Source organism: Oryctolagus cuniculus, chromosome 5 (genome assembly GCF_964237555.1).
Source record: "Oryctolagus cuniculus chromosome 5, mOryCun1.1, whole genome shotgun sequence".
NCBI lineage: Eukaryota > Metazoa > Chordata > Mammalia > Lagomorpha > Leporidae > Oryctolagus > Oryctolagus cuniculus.
The window spans coordinates 127,142,889-127,163,093 of record NC_091436.1 but is presented as its reverse complement, the minus strand read 5'-3'; the positions used below and the strand labels follow the sequence as shown (position 1 = coordinate 127,163,093).

Genomic DNA, 20,205 nt, shown 5'->3' with positions numbered 1-20,205 from the left:
CATCATAATCACACTGCCTAAGACCAGTACTAAAAAGAAAAAAAAATAAAGCATGTAGAGAAACAAGGACACATGATGAAAGAAACAAAGAATGACAACAGACTTCTCCTTGGAAAGAATGCAAATAAGAAACAGTGTGCAATGTATTTAGAGACCTGAAAGAGAAAAAAGCCTGCCAGTCCTGAACTATATGCCCAGTGAAAACGTATTTCAGAAACAAAGGCGAACTGTATACTTTTTATGGAAAGAATTCATCCCCAGCAACAGAGAACTACAAAAACTATGACAGGAAGTCCTATAGGAGAAGGAAAATGATACCAGATGAGATCTGGACTTATTCAAAGGAATGAAAAACACTGGACGTGGTAAATAGTGGGTGAAAATAAAAAGGACTGCAGTTCGTGTACCTTCCGCAGTTCCCGCAGAGGCAGCAGATTTCTGAAGACTGCAGCCATTTCAGAGTCAGGACCCCTGGACAGTCTCCCGTGACCCTCTGCTCACCTCAGCCCCTTTAGAGGTAATTTGTAAATCACTGGGAAAATACAGCACGTACTGATGCTACCCCAAATTAATACAGCTAAAGCAGATGTCAGCCATTTTCCATTTTTGGTAAGATTGACTCCATCTTTTAAAGTTTCAGCTCATTAGTCATCAGCCTCATGAGGTTGTATTTTTGGAAGAAAAAAGAAAACGGAAGCAGATAAGGGAGAAAGCGAACACTTTTTAGGGGGGATCACATACCAAATTTCAGTTTGTGAAGTAACCGAAGTCCTGTTTCTGACTTTCACAGGGCAAGCTTAGTTGTTGTCTCACTGCCACTAGCTTAGAGTATTGGAAACAGGCAAAGCTGATGTGCACAGCCGACTTCCTAAAACACTTCTTCTTGGGGCAGCTGTTTGGTGCAATGATTTAGATGTCACATGGGACACTCACTTCTTCTGTCACAGTGCCTGGTTCTACTCTCAGCTCTGCTTCCAAAGCCAGCTTCCTGCTAACCCACACTCTGGGAGGCAGCAGGTGATGGCTCAAGTCCCTCCACCCATGTAGGGAAACCAGATGGAGTTCCTGGATCCTGGCTTCAGCCTAGTTCAGCCCCAGCTGTTGCAGGCATTTGGGCAGTGACCTAGTAGATAGAAGACGCTCTCCCTCCCTTCCTCCCTCCCTTTTTTCCTCTCCCTCTCTCTCCATCTCTCCTTTTTCCTCTCCCCCTCCCTTTCTCTCACTCTGCCTTTCAAATAGATGAAAAAAAATTTTTTTAAATAAGTTTCTTCTGATGCCAAAATACTTGAGAGGCAAGCATGTGGATCAGCAGTTGGATTGAAGCTTGGGACAGCTGCATCCAATGTTGGAGTACCTGCTTCAAGTCCCAGCTTCTCTGCTTCCAATCCAGCTTCCTGCTGGTGTGCATTCTGGGAAACAGCAGAAGATAACTCAAATACTTGGGTCCCTGCCACTCATGTGGGAGACCCAAAGAGGGTTCCAAACCCCTAGCTTTGTATTTCTCTTACTATAAGTGAGAGTGATAATTTTATGTGTTTAGGAACTATTTGAGCTTCCTTAATTTTTTTTTTTCATTTTATTTGAAAGGCAGAGATAGAGAGATCTTCCATCCATTGGTTCACCCCCAAAATGCCCACAACAGCAGAGCTGGGTCAGAACAAAGCAAGGGGTCCAGACCTCAATCCAAGTCTTCCACCTGGGTGGCAAGGACATCATATTCTGCTTTGTTGGGTGCTCATTAGCAAGAAACTGGAATCAGAAGTGGAGCCAGGGAGCCAGCATTATGGTATAAAGGATAAAGCCTCTGCCTGTGATGCTGGCATCCCATGTGGGTGCTGGCTCATGTCCTGGCTGCTCCATTTCTGATCCAACTCCCTGCCAATGGCCTGGGAGAAGTAGTGGAAGATGGCCCAAGTGTTTGGGCCTCTGCCACCCACATGGGAGACCTGGGTGAAGCTGCCGGCTCTTGGCTTCAGCTTGGCCCAGCACTGGCCATTGCAGCCATCTGGGAAGTGAACCAGGGGATGGAAAATCTCTCCCTCTTTGTCTCTCTCTCTAACTCTGACTTTCAAAATGAATAAATAAATCTTAAGAAGAAGAGGAGGAGGAGGAGAAGCCAGGTTTTGAACTCAGGTTCTACAATATGGGATGTAAGTGTCCTAAGTGGGTTTTTTTTTTTTTTTTTTAATTTTTTGACAGGCAGAGTGGACAGAGAGAGAGAGACAGAGAGAGAAAGGTCTTCCTTTGCTGTTGGTTCACCCTCCAATGGCCACTGCAGCCGGTGCGCTGCAGCCGGAGCACAGCACTGATCCGATGGCAGGAGCCAGGTGCTTCTCCTGGTCTCCCATGGGGTGCAGGGCCCAAGCACTTGGGCCATCCTCCACTGCACTCCCGGGCCACAGCAGAGAGCTGGCCCGGAAGAGGGGCAACCAGGACAGAATCCGGTGCCCTGACTGGGACTAGAACCCGGTGTGCTGGCACCGCAAGGCGGAGGATTAGCCTAGTGAGCCACGGCGCCGGCCACTAAGTGGGGTCTTAACTGCTGTGCCAGACACCTGCCCCTGTCTTTTTTTAAATTTTTTTTAATGAACTGGTTATTCAGACCCTTTGGTTTTCTTCAAGAACCATGGTTAATTTGTTTCTTTATTTAGAAACTCATATCAGAAAGAAAAGCTCTCTGGTATGAATTGGAAATATTTTTCCCAGTTATTTTTGTTTGCTTTCTTTTTTTTTTAAGTTTTTGGCTTTGTTTATGGTGTGTTTTTTTTTTTCCATCATGTAAAATTTTGAAACTTTTGTTCAGAATTAAAATTATCATTTGTTCATTTGCTTTATTTGAAAAAGAGAGAGGCCAGCGCTGCGGCTTACTAGGCTAATCCTCCACCTGCAGCGCCGGCACCCCGGGTTCTAGTCCCGGTTAGGGCGCCGGATTCTGTCCCAGTTGCTCCTCTTCCAGTCCAGCTGTCTGCTGTGGCCCGGGAGTGCAGTGGAGGATGGCCCAAGTGCTTGGGCCCTGCACCCGCATGGGAGACCAGGAGAAGCACCTGGCTCCCGGCTTTGGATCAGCGCGGTGCGCCGGCCACAGCGGCCATTTGGGGGGCTGAACCAACGGAAGGAAGACCTTTCTCTCTGTCTCTCTCTCTCACTGTCTAACTCTGCTTGTCAAAAAAAAAAAAAGAGAGAGACAGAGATTCTCCATCCACTGGCTCACTCCCCAGATGCCTGCAACAGCTGTGGCTGGGCCAGGCTGAAGCCAGGGGTCTTGAACTCAATTTGGATCTCCCACATGGGTGGCAGAGACCCAGGGACTGGAACCCTCATCTGCTGCCTCCCAGGGTGCACATTAGCAGGAGGCTGTATTGGAAGCAGAGTTGGACCGCAAATTCAGAGCCTCTGCTATGGGAGGCGGACATCCCAAGCTATTACTTTACTGCTGGGTCAAACCCCTACCCCAGAAGTTTGAAATTTTATGCTGCAAAATTTGCCGGTGTTTTCCTATGGGTTGTGATATACTTGGAATTTCCACACTCTATGATTATTGTTTAAAAACTACTCTCCCATATTTTCTTGTACTTTAAGATTCTTCTCCCTTCCCCCTTTTAACTCTTAGCTCCACCTGGAGTTTATTTTTGTTTATGATGCGTGTATGGATCGACCTGCTCTTCTCCCATGGCTGCCGTCTTTCTCCCACTGCTTTGAAATGTTGCCTTACACCACATCTCCCTGGCTAGAAGCTGTTACTCGGGGTGTTTGTTGGCTCAGTTAAGAATAATTTGTAATATTGCCTTTAATTTCTTTTTTTTTGACAGAGTTAGACAGTGAGAGAGAGAGAGAGAGACAGAGAGAAAGGTTTTCCTTCCGTTGGTTCACCCCCCAAATGGCTGCTACGGCCGGAGCTGCGCCGATCCGAAGCCAGGAGCCAGGTGCTTCTCCTGGTCTCCCATGCGGGTACAGGGCCCAAGCACTTGGGCCATCCTCCACTGCCTTCCCGGGTCACAGCAGAGAGCTGGACTGGAAGAGGAGCAACCAGGACTAGAACCCAGTGCCCATATGGGATGCTGGTGCCACAGGCGGAGGATTAACCTAGTGAGCCAAGGTGCCAACCCCCAGCCTTTAATTTCTTAAGACAGCAGTCAAGTGCCTGTCAGAGCTCTGTGAGCACAGGGCCCCTCCCCTCCACCCCTGATCCACTGCACCCCGCTGCTGCCAGGCCCATCCATCTCACTCTGAAGTGTTGGGCCGGGAAACGGTTTCTGACCCCTGGCCTGGGAACGTCCCTTAGAGGACGACTCATCTCGCATGCAGCGTCATTCAGCAGCCCTGGTGCCAGCCACCTGTCTACAGATTCCAGGGTTGGTACTCGAATGAGAAAAGAGGCTTAGTAGGACTCCAAAGAAAATGGGGCCTCTCACCAGCATCTAGTCCTCAGGTTGTCCTCCTATCCAGAATCATAGTTACTTTTTACAATTTCAAAAGTTTTTCTTTATTATTTGAGAGGTAGAAAGAGAGAGAGCGAGCTCCCATGGGCTGGTTCACTTTCCAAGTGTCTGTAATGACCGGGGCTGGACCATGCCAAAGCCGGGAGCCTGGAACTCAACCCAGGCCCCCCACATGGGTGGCAGGAATCCAGATTCTTGATGTAAGACGTGGCCGTCTCAACCCCTGTCCCACAGTCTGACTCTGGCAAGCTTACTTGTGTCCTCCTGAAAGAAGTGGCTGGGTCAGACCAGGTTCTGGCAGTACTTAACGCTGGGGATGCGGGGGTAGAGGTCGGCTCTTGTCACCTGAAACTGTGTAAGGTCAGAGAAGAGTGTGGCCTTTTAAAAGAATTCTCTGAAAGGTTCACGGAGTTCCACATGGGGGTTGGGGTTGCTGGAGGCGGCGGCGTGTGTGGGGTTCCTGGTGCTGCACCCAGGGCCAGGTGTTTGCCCAGCCCGCGTGGCTCAGCGTGGCAGGGGCTGCCGGAGGCTTTCCATCTCATCCAGTCTTATAAAAAAAAAATTTTTTTTTTTAATTTGGACTGCTCAGGGAGTAGTTGTCACTTTCCACTTTGGGATAGTAAATGTTCTCGGTGTTTGAAAGAACTGGTGGCAGTGACACCCCAGTGGAGTGGTGGTGTTGACCTTGGGGCACCCAGGACGGAGCGTAAAGAGGGCAGCGAGGCCGGGAGAGTCAGTTTCTTTGTTGTAAGCTGGTTTTCACCTACATTTTTATTAACTGGTTTTTCCAGACAACTAAGTACTTCAAAAACATAGATTTACAAAGGACACAGTAGAATTCCTTTGAAATGGTCACGCTGAAGTAAAGAAATAATACCCACGTAACAGGCTTCCTTATTCCGAACGGTTGTGATGTCTGGCAGAGCGGCACAGGGCAGAACAACAACGCACTGTGGCCGGTGTGCCCCCGCCTCGCTCGGTGACATTCGGGTCGACAGGAAGCCCTTCCCAGAGATGGCAGCGGATCTCGCCCATGAGAGCTCCCCTGATTGCCCTTCCTGTCCCATTTTTTAGGCCCAAAAGTCGGGTTGTTCTAGTACATTCATGCGTGCCCAGAGTTCCCATGGCTGGCTGCTCCTTGTAGGGTCAGCTGAGGATGCTGCCTTTTGGTGAGCTCCCCCCACCCACTCCTCTCCCACCCATCACCCGTCCTCTGCACCGGGGCCCACTTGGGTGGTAGCCTCCCCCTCCCTACTCCCACCCCATCACTCAGTAGCTGAGCAAACTCAACCACCGACAGGAAGGTCCCATGCTGAGGGGTACTTACCCCTTCCAGACTTCCCCGGGAAGAGCAGGTGACCTTCCACATGGCAGGAGCACGTTCTACGTGGGTTTGGCCTTGTGGCTGCCAGAGTGGGGCGTTTCAGGGAGCGGAGGGGAGATGGCAGTTTTAACAGAAAAAACGTTGCGTGGAGATGATCCCGCCTGGCTGCCTCGGGCGTGTCCCTCTTCTGGGCATCTCTTCAAGATTTCATTCCTCCGTCCAACTGCCGCTCACAACTGCCCTTTCCAACCGCTCCAGAACTCTTGGCCCTGGCATTCCGTGATGTAAATTATTCCACGCATGGCTCGAAATGGGTACGAAGCAGTGTTGCCAGGTGTCGGATCACTAGTGTAAGTTGAGTGGTTCTCGGGGGAGAACCGCTCGTGGAGCGCGTCCGCTTGTTGTTTCCCAGCCAGAGTGCAGACGCTGCGCTCCCCGAGCCTGGGCCTGGAGCGGGAGGGAACTTTTGGTTGTGATTTTCTACTTTAAACATTCCGGGGTCGGGATACAGATTATTTGCAACGGGCCAAGGGCAGCGCTGCTGCAGAGGGAAGAACACAGGCCTGGGGTGGGGGGCCGGGGGCCAGAGCCTGCAGCCAGGCTTCCTGGAGCCAAGTGCCTGCTCTCCCGCCTCAGCATGCGGGGAGAAGCCGCGTTGCCGTCCTGTCCTGAAGACGGCCAGCATGCGGCAGGCGGCCTGGATTGCTCCCCACGCTGAGTGCCCTCCGGTCGGTCGCACAGGGAGAAGAGCTCTGGCTCTCTGAGATCTTTTCTAAAACAGAAAATGTTTCTCCCCGCTGACGCTGACGGGGTGTTGGGAGGAAGTTGCGGGTCGTGGCTGCCGGCCTCTCTGGGGAATCTGCATGTCAGGGAGGTGGCTGGTGGCTCGCTTTGATTTGTCTGGATTCTTTCATGACTTGTAAGTTACAGATTTGTTTTCAATAAAGACAATTCAAAGGGAATACTTTGCCTCTCAAAACCTCATTGATAATGAACAAGCCGAGGAAAACGGTGGCCTGCCAGCAGAGCGCCAGCTGTGTCTCGATGTCGCGTCGGCGCTGCCGGCCTCAGTCTGCTCCTCTGACCCACGTTTCCTCTTCTTCCTCTCCGTAGTTGTCATGGATGATGATGATGACTCGTGTCTCCTTGATCTTATTGGGTAAGATGCTCGCTCCACACCCAGGCTCAGTCGAGTGCGGGAGGTTTGCCAAACTGAAACCCAGAACCAGGGTAAACCTGGTGGGGTTTTTACATAGATGAACTAATCAGCATAGGTGTGGTAGGGAGACAGAGGGCTGACTTGGGAGCCACAATTCAATAACCCCTTGGTAATTTACTTTCTGACAAAGGCCAGGAGGCAGGGAGTGATAATAGGAAAGGGAACGGCATCAAAATAAAAACAAAGCCAAGCACTATTACGTGAAACTGTTTTGAAATACAGAGAGGATTTTACCCAGGCTGTTTTCACTGGAGTAAAACAAAATCCTAAATATAGGTGACATTGCTTCCCCTCTTCTCTTTTCTAGAGACCCACAAGCTTTGAACTATTTTCTACATGGACCGAGTAATAAATCTGTAAGTACGACCCCCAACAGCCCAGCCACGCGTGTTTGCTTCTTCTCTCCGGCTGAAGTAACCACTCTCTTGACTTTGTACCTTGCAGAGCAGCGATGACTTGACTAACGCAGGATACTCTGCAGCCAATTCAAATTCAATATTCGCCAACTCTAGTGTGAGTATTGGAAACCGAATGCCATGACCAGGTGTTTCTGTCTTGTGTCCAGTGCCTTGAACTTGAGGCTTTCCTTGCCTTTGTATCACACTGAGACTCCTTGTCTTGTCTTTTGCAATTTACACAAAGCAAAACTCTGTTGAATTATAGTGACATTTTCTGCTTTGAACTTAGTCGTTATGAGCTTTACTTTGTCATTTTCCTGAGTGTTCAGCTTGCTTTCTTATGACACAGAAATGTTATAACCTGAGAAAGTATATTAGAATGTTTTGAGCCTTGATACTATTGAGCTTTAAAGAAAAAAAAAAAATTAAGCCGGCACTGCGGCTCACTAGGCTAATCCTCCGCCTGTGGTACCAGCACATTAGGCTCTAGTCCCAGTCAGGGCGCCGGATTCTGTCCCGGTTGCTCCTCTTCCAGGCCAGCTCTTTGCTGTGGCCCGGGAGTGCAGTGGAGGATGGCCCAAGTGCTTGGGCCCTGCACCCGCATGGGAGACCAGGAGAAGCACCTGGCTCCTGGCTTCGGATCAGCGCGGTGTGCCGGCCGCAGCGGCCATTGGGGGGTGAACTGACAGAAAAAGGAAGACCTTTCTCTCTGTCTCTCTCTCTCACTGTCAAAAAAAAAAAATTTTTTTAATCTTAGTTACTTACAAATCACTTTCATCTTAAATGAGAAAGATAAGAGCTGACATTGATTATTTACTGTGTGCTTAGCACTAAGGACTTAATATTCATTAACCTCATTTAATTCTAAAGTTAAAAAATTCTGTGAAGTTAGTTCTGTTATTATCCAGAGTTTTTGGATAAGGAAACAAACGCACAGAGAGGTTAAACAGGCCCAGGATTATACAGTCATGAGTTGCAGAGGTAGGATTCTAACCTGGGCTCCTAGGCGCTGGAGCCACATATATTTTTTTTGAAAATCAGAGTTACAGGGAGAGAGGGAGAGACAGAGAGAGAGAGAGAGAGAGAGATCTCCCATCTGCTGATTCACTCCTCAGATGGCCGCAAAAGCCAAGACTGGGCCAGGCGGAAGCCAGGAGCCAGGATTGTCACCCAGGTCTCCCACGTAGGTATCAGAGGCCTAGACACATGGGCCATCATCCTCTGCTGCTTTTTCCAGGCCATCAGCAGGGAGCTGGGTCAGAAGTGGAGGAGCTGGGACTCCAACCAGTGCCCCTACAGCATACTGGTGTCACGGGCAGTGGCTTAACCCACATCGCCAACACCAGGCCTCGGAGCCATGCTCTTAAACTCGAGAGCATCTAGAGGAGAAACCTGGCCCAAGGGATAGGCGAGTCCAGCCTGGAGACTGTGTCAAGATTACTGTTAACAAAACAAAACAAAACAAAACAAAACAAAACAAAGGTTAGTAGACCAGTCTGGAAATCACTTGGCACAGCACACAGTAGCTGTTAGCTTGCCATCATCACTGGGGTCTTTGCTTTCTTTATCTGTAAAGTGGAGCAGTATTCAGAAAGTCCTTGGGAATGCACAATTCTTGCAAGTATTTGAGTGTGTATGAAGTGTGCCAGATGGTATCCTGCAAGACGCTATTGCGAAAGTGGCCTTAAAGTCACAGCACTGATTTCTGGTAAGGTTTGTGAGTCGAGAGCGTTTCTGACTTGCACTTTGAACAAGTAGTAACAGCGCGTGATGCCCCTGAGCCCAGAAGCAGGTACTTAGCCCGTCCCTCAGCAGTCACAATTCTTGCTTATCAGCTCTCCTCCTGCCATGGGAGTGTTAATTCCAACTTTTCAGGCTGCTTTTTTCAATGTGCATTTATTGGGAACTTTTATTGCATCATGTCCAATGTAATGAAAACGTTAAAGTTTCTCTGAAGCCCGTGCACGTGTAAACCCGTGGCCTGTTCATTCATACTTAACCATCATCCCAAGGAGAAATCTGTCATCGCCTTGATTGCTCTCTGCAAAAAGCAAAAACAAACAAAAAATCCTCACTTGCTTTTAGTGGCTCTCTGCACTTCCTTTCAAAGAGTCTTCCACCCTTAACCTGACGCCCTCTGATCCCAGCTGCCCTTGTCTTCCCCACCTAGCTCGCCCCAGCATGTAGCCCCGGGCCTTCGTAGCTTAGGGCTGGCAGTCTGTGATTTTGCATGTGGGAGTACTCATTCTTGATTAATCTGTTTTTAATTTTGTTCTCCACCTTTCTTCTTTTTAGTTGTGGTGAACTACACATAACAAAGTCTCCCATCTTAACTCTTTCTAAGTGCCCACTTCAGTGGGGTTAAGTGTGTGCATGTTGTCTCCATCTTGTTTTAAATGGCTGCTGAGTCCATCTCATTCGCTTTTATAATCTCCATGCGCCCCGTGGGTGACTGCGGGCCCGTGAAGTGTCTCTGATGTCTCATCGGCTTGCTCTGGTCTCTTTTTCTGCCTGTGTTCTTGTCTCCAGTAGGAATACCTGTTCCTCAAGACAGAGACTGACGCGCAAGTGGGTGCTTGCTAAGCCTTGGTTGACTTTCAACTTTCGAATAAGACACTTAAATGGTTCTTTTTAAAAAGATGTTTCTTAAGAATATGTTGTTAAATATTGGAGTGGTTTTGGAAGCATGTTAATAAGCTGGTTGTTTCTAGAAGGCAAATGGCCAATCATGCAGGTTTTGTGGGAGCCGTGTTCATCTGGACCGGCCTTGCCTGGGGGTGGGGGGCGGGGTAGAGCGGATGCCTTCTGCACCTCTAGTAGAACAGCCCCCAGAGCTCCCTGGAGTCACACAGACTCCCGGGCAACAGAGAACTGGCCACAGCCCTCCTGCTACACCCTCTGTGGGCTGAGTTCCACACGAGCCTCAGACCAGGAATAATCCCAAAATCAAGTCTGTGCCAGTATCTCAACAAAACGAAGCGAAGCTCTAGGTAGTCCTCCAAATGTTCGTGTTACTGATCTGACAAGCACAGTGAGTGCGTGTACTCACAAACGTAATGTTAAGCTTCACTGCTAAGGAAATAAAATACCAGAGTAAGGTGAGCAGGTTGCAGAGTCGTGCGGGAGAGGCAGACGCATGCTTCCATCGTGCTCCAAAGTGCGATGAACTTGGCAATGCAGCTCTTCCACAGGTTGGCTCTGCTGTGTAACACGCTGCTGCTTTTTTCAGAATGCTGACCCTAAGTCGTCCCTCAAAGGTGTGAGCAACCAGCTCGGAGAAGGGCCCAGTGATGGACTGCCACTGTCAAGTAGCCTTCAGTTTCTCGAAGATGAACTTGAGTCTTCTCCGCTTCCTGATCTCAGTGAGGACCAACCTTTTGACATTCTGCAGAAGTCCCTGCAGGAGGCCAATATCACTGAACAGACGCTGGCGGAAGAGGCATACTTGGATGCCAGTATAGGCGCAAGCCAGCAGTTTGCACAAGCTCAGCTTCATCCTTCTTCATCAGCATCCTTTACTCAGGCTTCTAATGTTTCTAATTACTCAGGTCAGACGCTGCAGCCTATAGGAGTGACTCACGTGCCTGTTGGAGCATCGTTTGCAAGCAATACAGTGGGTGTGCAACATGGCTTTATGCAACACGTGGGGATCAGTGTTCCCAGCCAGCATTTGTCTAATAGCAGTCAGATTAGCGGTTCTGGTCAAATACAGTTAATCGGGTCGTTTGCTAATCAACCTTCCATGATGACTATTAATAACCTAGATGGATCTCAAATCATATTAAAGGGCAGTGGGCAGCAGGCCCCCTCCAATGTGAGTGGTGGGCTTCTGGTTCATAGACAGACTCCTAATGGCAACTCCTTGTTTGGGAACTCGAGTTCCAGTCCAGTAGCACAGCCTGTTACCGTTCCATTTAACAGCACAAATTTTCAAACATCTTTACCTGTGCATAACATCATCATACAAAGGGGTCTTGCACCAAACTCGAATAAAGTCCCAGTTAACATCCAGCCAAAGCCGATCCAGATGGGCCAGCAAAACACATACAACGTGAACAATCTGGGAATTCAGCAGCACCACGTACAACAGGGCATCTCTTTCGCCTCCGCAAGCTCACCGCAGGGCTCGGGGGTCGGTCCCCACATGGCTGTGAACATCGTCAACCAACAGAACACGAGAAAGCCCGTCACCTCACAGGCCGTGAGCAGCGCGGGGGGCAGCATCGTGATCCATTCCCCCATGGGCCAGCCTCATGCACCCCAAAGTCAGTTCCTCATACCTACAAGCCTTTCCGTCAGTTCCAACTCGGTCCACCACGTCCAGACCATAAATGGGCAGCTTCTTCAGACTCAGCCCTCTCAGCTCGTTTCTGGCCAGGTGGCCTCGGAGCATGTCATGTTGAACAGGGGCTCTTCGAACATGCTCAGGACCAACCAGCCGTACTCTGGACACATGCTCAACAGCCAGAGCACGGCGGTCCAGTTAGTGTCCGGGCAGACGTTCGCTGCCTCTGCAAGTCCAGTCGTGGTCAATCATGCCTCTCCTCAGATCGTCGGGGGACAGATGCCCTTGCAGCAGGCGTCGCCGACTGTGTTGCACCTGTCGCCCGGGCAGAGCAGCGTTTCCCAAGGAAGACCCGCCTTCACCACCATGCCCTCGGCGACAAGCCTGTCGGGACCCAGTCGCTTCCCTGCCGTGAGCTCAGCCAGCACCGCCCATCCTAGTCTTGGGTCTGCGGTTCAGTCTGCGGCATCGGGATCGAACTTTGCGGGTGATCAGCTGAGCCAGCCAAACAGGACTCCGGTAGCGGCCAGTGTGTCTCATCGTCTTCCAGTTTCTTCTTCCAAATCTCCCAGCGCCTTGAGTAACACGCCAGGAGCAGGAGCCCAGCAGCAGTTCTTCTGTCAGGTAATGCTCTTCTTCAGATAAATGTTTGACTGATGGCAGAGGGGGAAATGCAGTGTATATTGACTAGAATATCGTTTTCATCCTCGGCTCCCGGTTTATTAACTTGAATATTTCGGTTTGTGATTAATTGCCTTTTTTCCTTAATTAGAATTAAAAAAAAAAAAATAACCAGCACCGTGCTGTGACTTGGAGGAGCCTGGAGTCGCGCTCCTGGGTCTGGGTCTAAGCTTCGTATCGCAGAGCTGCCGACCTGCTGTTCTGCACTTGGCGCTGCTCGTCAGAATGCCGAATGCCGTGGGCTGATGGGGAGGGCCCGGGGAGGCAGTCTGCACGGAGCACTGAGTGCATTCTCTGCCAGGTAGCGAACGTTCCATCCGAGCCAGTATCAATGTGCATACGAGGGCGTCTTCTGGAAGTTCCTGGAAAAATGCAAACTATGTAACTACTTTGCATGGCTTTCGAATTCTTTTGTGTGCCAAAGTAAACTTACCTTTTAATTCCGTTTTTCCTACAAACTTTTTTGGGTGCTCTCATACACACTTACCTACTTGACAAAGTGTGTTATGAGTGGGGAAAATGAAAACTTCTTTTATGGTTATTCGTTGACATCATGTGCAAGCCACTAGGTCATGTGACCATGGACCACATGGCGATGTCGTGGCTGCTGCTTTGGGGGATTCAGTGTGACTCACAGTGGATAACTGGCCCGCACCAGAAGGAGACATACACAAGGGTACTTTAGAAGGGTGTGGATGGGGCAGCTGGTGTGGTATACAGTAGGCTAAGCTGTCACTTGGGACACCGTGTGCCACAGAGGAGTGCCTGGCTGAAGTCTGGCTACTCTGTGATCCCATCAGCTTCCCACTGATGTGCCTGGAAGGACACATATGGGACACATATGGGACACCCAGATGGGAGAGCCAGATGGAGTTCCTGGCTCCTGGCTTCAAGAAGTTAACCAGTGGATGGAAGATCTCTCTCTCTCTCTCTCTCTCTCTCTCTCTCTCTCTCTCTGTGTCACTCTGCCTTTCAATAAAAAATTTAAAAGGTCATGTGAAAATAGAATTAAAAGATATTTCTTTTGATACAAAACATGTTTGAAATTCATGCACAGTTTTTTTCATAACATATGTTTTCAATGAATTTTCTGAAGGTCTCTCACATGCATAGATTTCACACTTTCGGTACTAGAATAAACTTGTCTTTTAATTTCCTTCCCCATGAACTTTGTGATGTTCCCTGGTAGAGGGGGGATTCAGGGCGCTCTATCTGATCAAGTACCCGAGCTTGCTGTCGCCATGCTGTTGTGCAGGTGGATTGCTGGGTGCGTGGCTAAGACCATGGGCAGATTCCGTTTCTGGAAAGGGTCTCCAGTGATCAACGGCTTCGGCCCTTGACTCCTTCCACTCCGTCTCGTCCCTAGCACATGGCACAGTTCAGCTACTCTTCTTCCCACCCAGGAGGACCCATTGCGCTCCCTACCCCCACCCCACTTCTCCCTGTCCACTGCCTCTGCCTTTCTCCTCCACATCAGAAGCTTCACAAACTCCTCTGTTTTGCATGTGTCAGTGTATTTCAATATAAACCTTTTAAGTCTGTCTGTGTCAATCTCACGAAAACTGTATACTTTTGACTAAGTAATTCTACTAAGTATCCTCTGGAAACAGATGATTAAAAATCGTCCTTTGTCTTTGGTGATCCCAACATGTGTGAGGGCACACGCAATGCCTTTGTGCAGGGTGCCTAGGGTTGGGCTTCCCTGATCTTTCCTCCTGATCAGATTGAGGGCGCACATTTTTGGCAGGGGAAGAGCTGTGTCCTCGGGGCTCAGTGATGCAGCTTTGTCCCTCTGGGGATGTCGCACTGGTGTTGACTGGTGACATCAGCTTGGAGCACTTACTGAAGATGGGGTCTGCCAGAGTTCTCCACTCAGCTTCCTCCTGTTGTTAGTGAGAGTCTTCTGGGAGATACTTGGAGGCTTGTGTTGATAATCCAGTTTGTCATCGGACTTGTACACGCTGCTTTAAGCTTCCACTGATAATCCCTGGCTCAATCAGTTATTATGAAGCTATTACTGTGATGATGTGCGAATAGAGACGTTTTAATTCCATCATGTTTTGTGCACTTATTTTTGGTATTCTACTCTGCGGAAGAGCTTTACCTCTGCTCCCTGTACGTATTCATTTACATCAGTACGTACTCTCAGATTCTTATTTTTCCAGTGGGTTACAGACCGTTTCAGTCACTTATTTGGTGCTCAGATTGACCCAGATTTGGCCAGTTGGCACCCCTCCAAATTGGCCGCTGGCCCCTCTGACTTGTTTCTATCATACTTTAAGCATTTCCTTTAATTTCTGGCAAAACAACATGTTCCATGTTCATCTTTCAAGTTCCCCGCCCCTGCCCCAGAAACAAGATTTTTTTCAAGGAGCCCTTTCCCTTCTACTGGAGAACTATGTGTAGTCATTGCTACTGAGGTCATCCCAGCCAAGAAATACGTATATTTACGTGTACCTAATGTTTGTAGCTATTAAGACATCTCTGAGTTCATGTGGATACTTCTAATTCTGACCTACAGCTGCTGGATCCATCCAAGCCTCCCCCTTTCCCATACTTGTAACTGCGTGTTCAATATGTTGACTGACTTTACTCAGTCCTAGAATATGGAGAAAGTAGTTTCAAAATTGCCAACTCGCAACTATGAAAAACAAACCTACTAATTAGACTTCTGCATTGGTTTATAGTTCCATCCCTCGCCTAAAGATTTACAGTCAAAATACAGTATCGAGGGACTTGGGTTTGTTTAAGTGATTAAGTGATTAAGCCACTGCTTGGGACGTCTGCACCCTGTATGGTTGCAGGCCTGGTTGGAGCCCCAGCTGCTCTACTTCCAGTCCGGCTTCCTGCTAACGCAGACCCTGGGATGGAGCAGGTGATGGTTCAAGTACCTGAGTCCCTGCCACCCATGAGGGAGACCTGGATGGAGTTCCTGGCTCCTGGTGCAGCCTGGCCCAGCCCCTGGCTATGCAGGCCTTTGTGGAGTGAACCAGCAGACAGAACATCTCTCTCTTTCTCTCTCTCTCTCCCTCTCTATCTCTCTCTCCCCCTCTCCTCCTTTCTCTTCCCCTCTCTCTCAACCTCACTCCTTTCTTCTGCCTTTCAAATAAATAAACCTTTAAAAAAAGTTACCTCTTTTTTCTTCCCTTGGTATGGTTGTGCTCTTTGTTGAAGGTGTAGTTTTGTTTATTTTTATTTGTGTTTCAGTGCAGGCTTCTCTCCCCGCCTTTCTGACTGATTGTGTCTTTTTATAACTTCTTTGGGACATTGGAACCATTTGCGGAGCCCACAGTCAGGGTGCATGGGAAATAGACCTGGAGCAGGCCTGCTCCTCCCCAGCCTGCTCCTTGTGCCCCCTGCTCCTTGCTTTGCTGCTACTTCACACCCGTCCCCTATGTCCATCCATCTCTTCAGTTCCTAGTTTATTTTTCCTGTGTTTGTTTTCACACAAATGAACACATGCATACATATTTTTTTATTTCCCATCCTTTCTTACTCAAAACGTAGTGTCCTATAGATACTCTTCTTCACCTTGGTTGAAAAAATTTTCTGAAAACCCAAATGTCTTATATTAGCAAAATGATTATTTATGACAAAGTGCTATATAGGCATTTAAAATTTTTTCATGGGCTGGCATAGCAGGTTAGGCTGCCACCTGCAACACCAGCATCCTACGTGGGTGCTGGTTCATGTCTCTGCTGCTCCACTTCTGATCCAACTCCCTACTAATGGCCTGGGAAAAGCAGTGGAAGATGGCCCCAGTATTTGGGGCCTTGCCATCCATGTGGGAGACCTGAATGAAGCTCCTGGTGCCCGGCTTCAACCTGGTCCAGCACTGGCCATTGCAGCCACTCCCTCTGAAACTCTGACTTTCAAAATAAAGAGACCTTTTTTTTTTTTTAAAGATCTATTTATTTATTTGAAAGACAGAGTTACAGAGAGGCAGAGGCAGAGAGAGAGAAGTTTTCCATCTACTATTTCACTCCCCAGATGGCCGCAACGGCTGGAGCTGTGCTGATCCGAAGCCAGGAGCGAGGAGCTTCTTCTGGGTCTCCCATATGGGCCATCTTCTACTGCTTTCCCAGGCCATAGCAGAGAGCGGGATCGGAAGTGGAGCAGCCTGGTCCCATATAGGATGCCGGCACTGCAGGCGGTGGCTTTCTACACCACAGTGCCAGTCCCAGAAATAAATCTTTTTTTAAATTTTTCAAAAATAATTAAAGATTTAGAGAAAGGTTTACAAAATCATTTTCAGTGATTAAGTACAATGGCTTAATTGTTGTACCAAGCACAAGCTCCTTGAATAGTAGCATTTTGACTCTAAGCCTTCAGGCTAATGACAGAAATGTTTAAGAAATGCTAAACTATTTAATAAACAAATGATTTACACTTTCAGAAAAATCATGGGAGAAACAACATGATGTATTAGATACTGAAAACTGGGCCGGTGCCCCGGCTCACTAGGCTAATCCTCCGCCTTGCGGTGCCGGCACACCGGGTTCTAGTCCCGGTTGGGGCGCCGGATTCTGTCCCAGTTGCCCCTCTTCCAGGCCAGCTCTCTGCTGTGGCCAGGGAGTGCAGTGGAGGATGGCCCAAGTCCTTGGGCCCTGTACCCCATGGGAGACCAGGATAAGTACCTGGCTCCTGCCATCGGATCAGTGCGGTGCACTGGCCGCAGTGTGCTGGCCACGGCGGCCATTGGAGGGTGAACCAACGGCAAAGGAAGACCTTTCTCTCTGTCTCTCTCTCTCACTGTCCACTCTGCCTGTAAAAAAAAAAAAAAAAAAAAAAAAAAAAACTGAAAACTGTCTTGCTTAGGAAGCACTCAGAAACTTGATTAGGAGGGAATGCACTATGGTACTACCCCCTTATCTGTAGCTTCGCTTTCTGCTGTTTCCATTTCCTGCAGTCAACAGTAGTCTAGAAATAGTGAATGAAAATTTCTAGAGGGAATTCATAGGTTTTCAGTGGCACACCATTCTGAGCAGCCTGAGGAAACCTCATCCCGTGTGCACATTGCCCAGTGTGTGACTGATCCTTTTGTCCTTTGTATCCAGTCTGTGCGTGCTGTCCACCTGCTAGTCACTTAGTATCCGTCTTGATTATCAGATCAACTGTTGCTGTGTCACAGTGCTTGTGTTCAAGGAACTCTTAACTCTATAATGGCCTCAAAACACAACAGTGGCAATGCTGGCCGCTTATTATGGTGTATGATTGCCATTATTGTGTTTTATTAGCACCTAGGCCGTCGCTGCTGCCTTCCTGGGTCTTCTGGCAGGAAGCTACAGTAAGGAGCTGAAGATGTGCATCAGGCCCAGACACTCTGGTGTGGGATACAATGTTATGTGTTGTTGATAATCTCTTCCAATAGCAGGGCCTGCGCTGTGGCGTAGCAGGTTAAGCCTCCACCTATGATGCTGACATACCATATGGGAGCCAGTTCAAGACCCGGCTGCTCCACTTCCAATCCAGTTCCCTGCTAATGTGCCTCGGAAAGCAGTGGAAGATGGCTCAAGTGGTTGGGCCCCTGCACCCATGTGGGAGACTCGAAGAAGCTCCAGGTTCCTAGCTTCAGCCTGGCCCAGCCCTGGGCATTGAGGCCATTTGGGGAGTGAACCACCAGATGGAAGATATCTTTGCCTCTCCTACTCTCTCTGTAACTCAGCCTTTCCAACAAATAATAATTTTTTTAAATCTTTCCAAAAAATATTTTAGGAAATCTCTTACTATGCCTAATTTATAAATTAAGCTTTAGCATAGATGTGTCTGTACAAGAAAAAATATAGATTATAAGGTTGGGTACTGTCTGGTTTCAGACATCCACAGGGGTCTGGAACATACCCCTGTGGATAAGGGGGTCTAGTGTGTAACTCTGACAGCAGTTCTCTGGGTGGCAGAATTATTACAGGTTATTCACACCTCCTTCTCACCATTCAGACTTGCCCCTCACAGAAGAGGTGATGCCAGGACAGCGTTTATCAAAGCACATTTATGCATTTCTTAGCAGTAAGTAAGACATGCCACAGGCAAAAATATAAAGCAGTTCCAAAATGGATCAGAGGCAAAAGTCTGCCTCCCAGGCCCCGAGTTTCCTCCCAGAGGCCCCACTGCTGCTAAGTCTTTCTGTCGCCCCAGAGATGATCTCTGCATATGCCAGCATGGAGCACGCGTGCACAGGAGGTCTTCCAAAAGTATGTGGAAAATGCGTGATACAATAAAACCGTGTGTGGAATTTTAAATTTTTTGGCACCAAACTCAACTTACCTTTTAATTCTGTTTTTCCACAAACTTATTTAAAAAAAAAAAAGATTATTTTATTTGTTTGAAAGGCAGAATTACAGAGAAAGGGAGAGAGGGAGAGATGGAGAGAGAGAGATCTTCCATCTGCTAGTTTACTTCCCAAGTGGTCACAACGGCCAGGTCTGGGCCAGTGTGAAGCCAGGAGCCAGGAACTTCCTCCAAGTCTCCCACATCAGTGCAGGAACCCAACCACTTGGGCCATCTTCCACTGCATTCCCAGGCACATTAGCAGTGGGACTTGAACCAGCGCCCACATGGGCCTAACCTGCTACACCAGGATGCTGGCTCCATCCACAAACTTTTTGAAGTCCCCCTGTAAACTTACTTCTGCAACGCACAGACACTCACTGAATTTGATAGCCTGAGGATCATTTTATATCTCTATTTATTGATCTACTTTATTTTAATTAATAATGCACAAATCCTCCGCCTTGCAGCACTGGCACACCAGGTTCTACTCCCAGTCGGGGTGCCGGATTCTGTCCCGGTTGCCCCTCTTCCAGGCCAGCTCTCTGCTGTGGCCCGGGAGTGCAATGGAGGATGGCCCAGGTGCTTGGGCCCTGCACCCGCATGGGAGACCAGGATAGCACCTGGCTCCTGCCTTTGGATCAGCGCAGTGCGCCAGCTGCAGCGCGCCAGCCATGGCGGCCATTGGAGGGTGAACCAACGGCAAAGGAAGACCTTTCTCTCTGTCTCTCTCTCTCACTGTCCACTCTGCCTGTCCAAAAAAAAAAAAAAAAAAAAAGAGAGAGAGAGAGAAATTAATAATGCACAGCTTTTTATTTGATTGCTTCTTTTGACTGTATAATAAACAGTGCTGTGATGTGGAAACAAACAACCCTTCCGTCCCTAAGTTCCGGAGATTCCAAAGTAGCAAGAAGCCTACACTGGCAGCATCAAAGTAATTTTTTATGACTTCCCTGCCCCCCAACCCATTTTTTTGAGTGGGAGATAAAAGGTGAGCATACAGACTCCTATCTGCTGGTTCACTCTGCACATTACCGGCACAGCCTGCTGGACTGGACCAGGCCAAAGCCAGGAACTGGACACTCAATCCAGCTTTCCCACATGGGTGACAAAAAAACAGTTACTTTTTTTTCTAATATGGCAGCTTTCTCAACTTTAACATTTATTTACTTATGTATTTATTTATTTGAGAGGTAGCATTACAGAGAGAGATAAGGAGAGACAGAGAGAGAGATCTTCTGTCTGCCGTTTTATTCTCCAAATGGCCACAGTGATCTGGGCTAAACCAGGGCTGGGCCAGGCCAAAGCAGGAACCAGGAGCTTCTTCCAGGTCTCCCACATGTGTGGCAGGGGCCCAAGTGCTTAGGCCATCTTCCACTGCTTCCCCAGGCCAATAGTAGGGAGCTGCATTGGAAGTAGAGGAGCTGGGACTCAAACTAGTGCCCATATGGGAGGTCAGTAATGAACAAAAATACCTTTATCAGAGAGAGGCCCTTGGCATTTGTCTGTTAGAGAAATATGATTCAGCAAGTCTTGATACAATAAAGGGTTAATATCATGGAAGATTTAAGTTTTTAAATGTACATAGTATT

At 48.5% G+C, this 20,205-nt stretch overlaps 1 protein-coding gene across 5 annotated transcripts in view; it reads left to right on the top strand.

Moving 5' to 3' along the window:
• Window positions 1–20,205, top strand: part of BICRAL (BICRA like chromatin remodeling complex associated protein) — a 111,872-nt gene that overhangs the window by 62,536 nt on the left and 29,131 nt on the right. For 4 of the 5 annotated variants that reach the window (XM_070074088.1, XM_070074087.1, XM_070074086.1 and 1 more), the window contains 4 exons: window positions 6,877–6,922; window positions 7,290–7,338; window positions 7,427–7,495; window positions 10,610–12,289. In XM_070074088.1, coding sequence (XP_069930189.1) covers window positions 6,882–6,922; window positions 7,290–7,338; window positions 7,427–7,495; window positions 10,610–12,289 — 1,839 coding nt within the window. In that variant the 5' untranslated portion in view covers window positions 6,877–6,881. Of the gene's footprint in view, window positions 1–5,973; window positions 6,114–6,876; window positions 6,923–7,289; window positions 7,339–7,426; window positions 7,496–10,609; window positions 12,290–20,205 lie in introns of those variants that run through there. The other variant, XM_008262921.4, reaches the window with a different exon arrangement.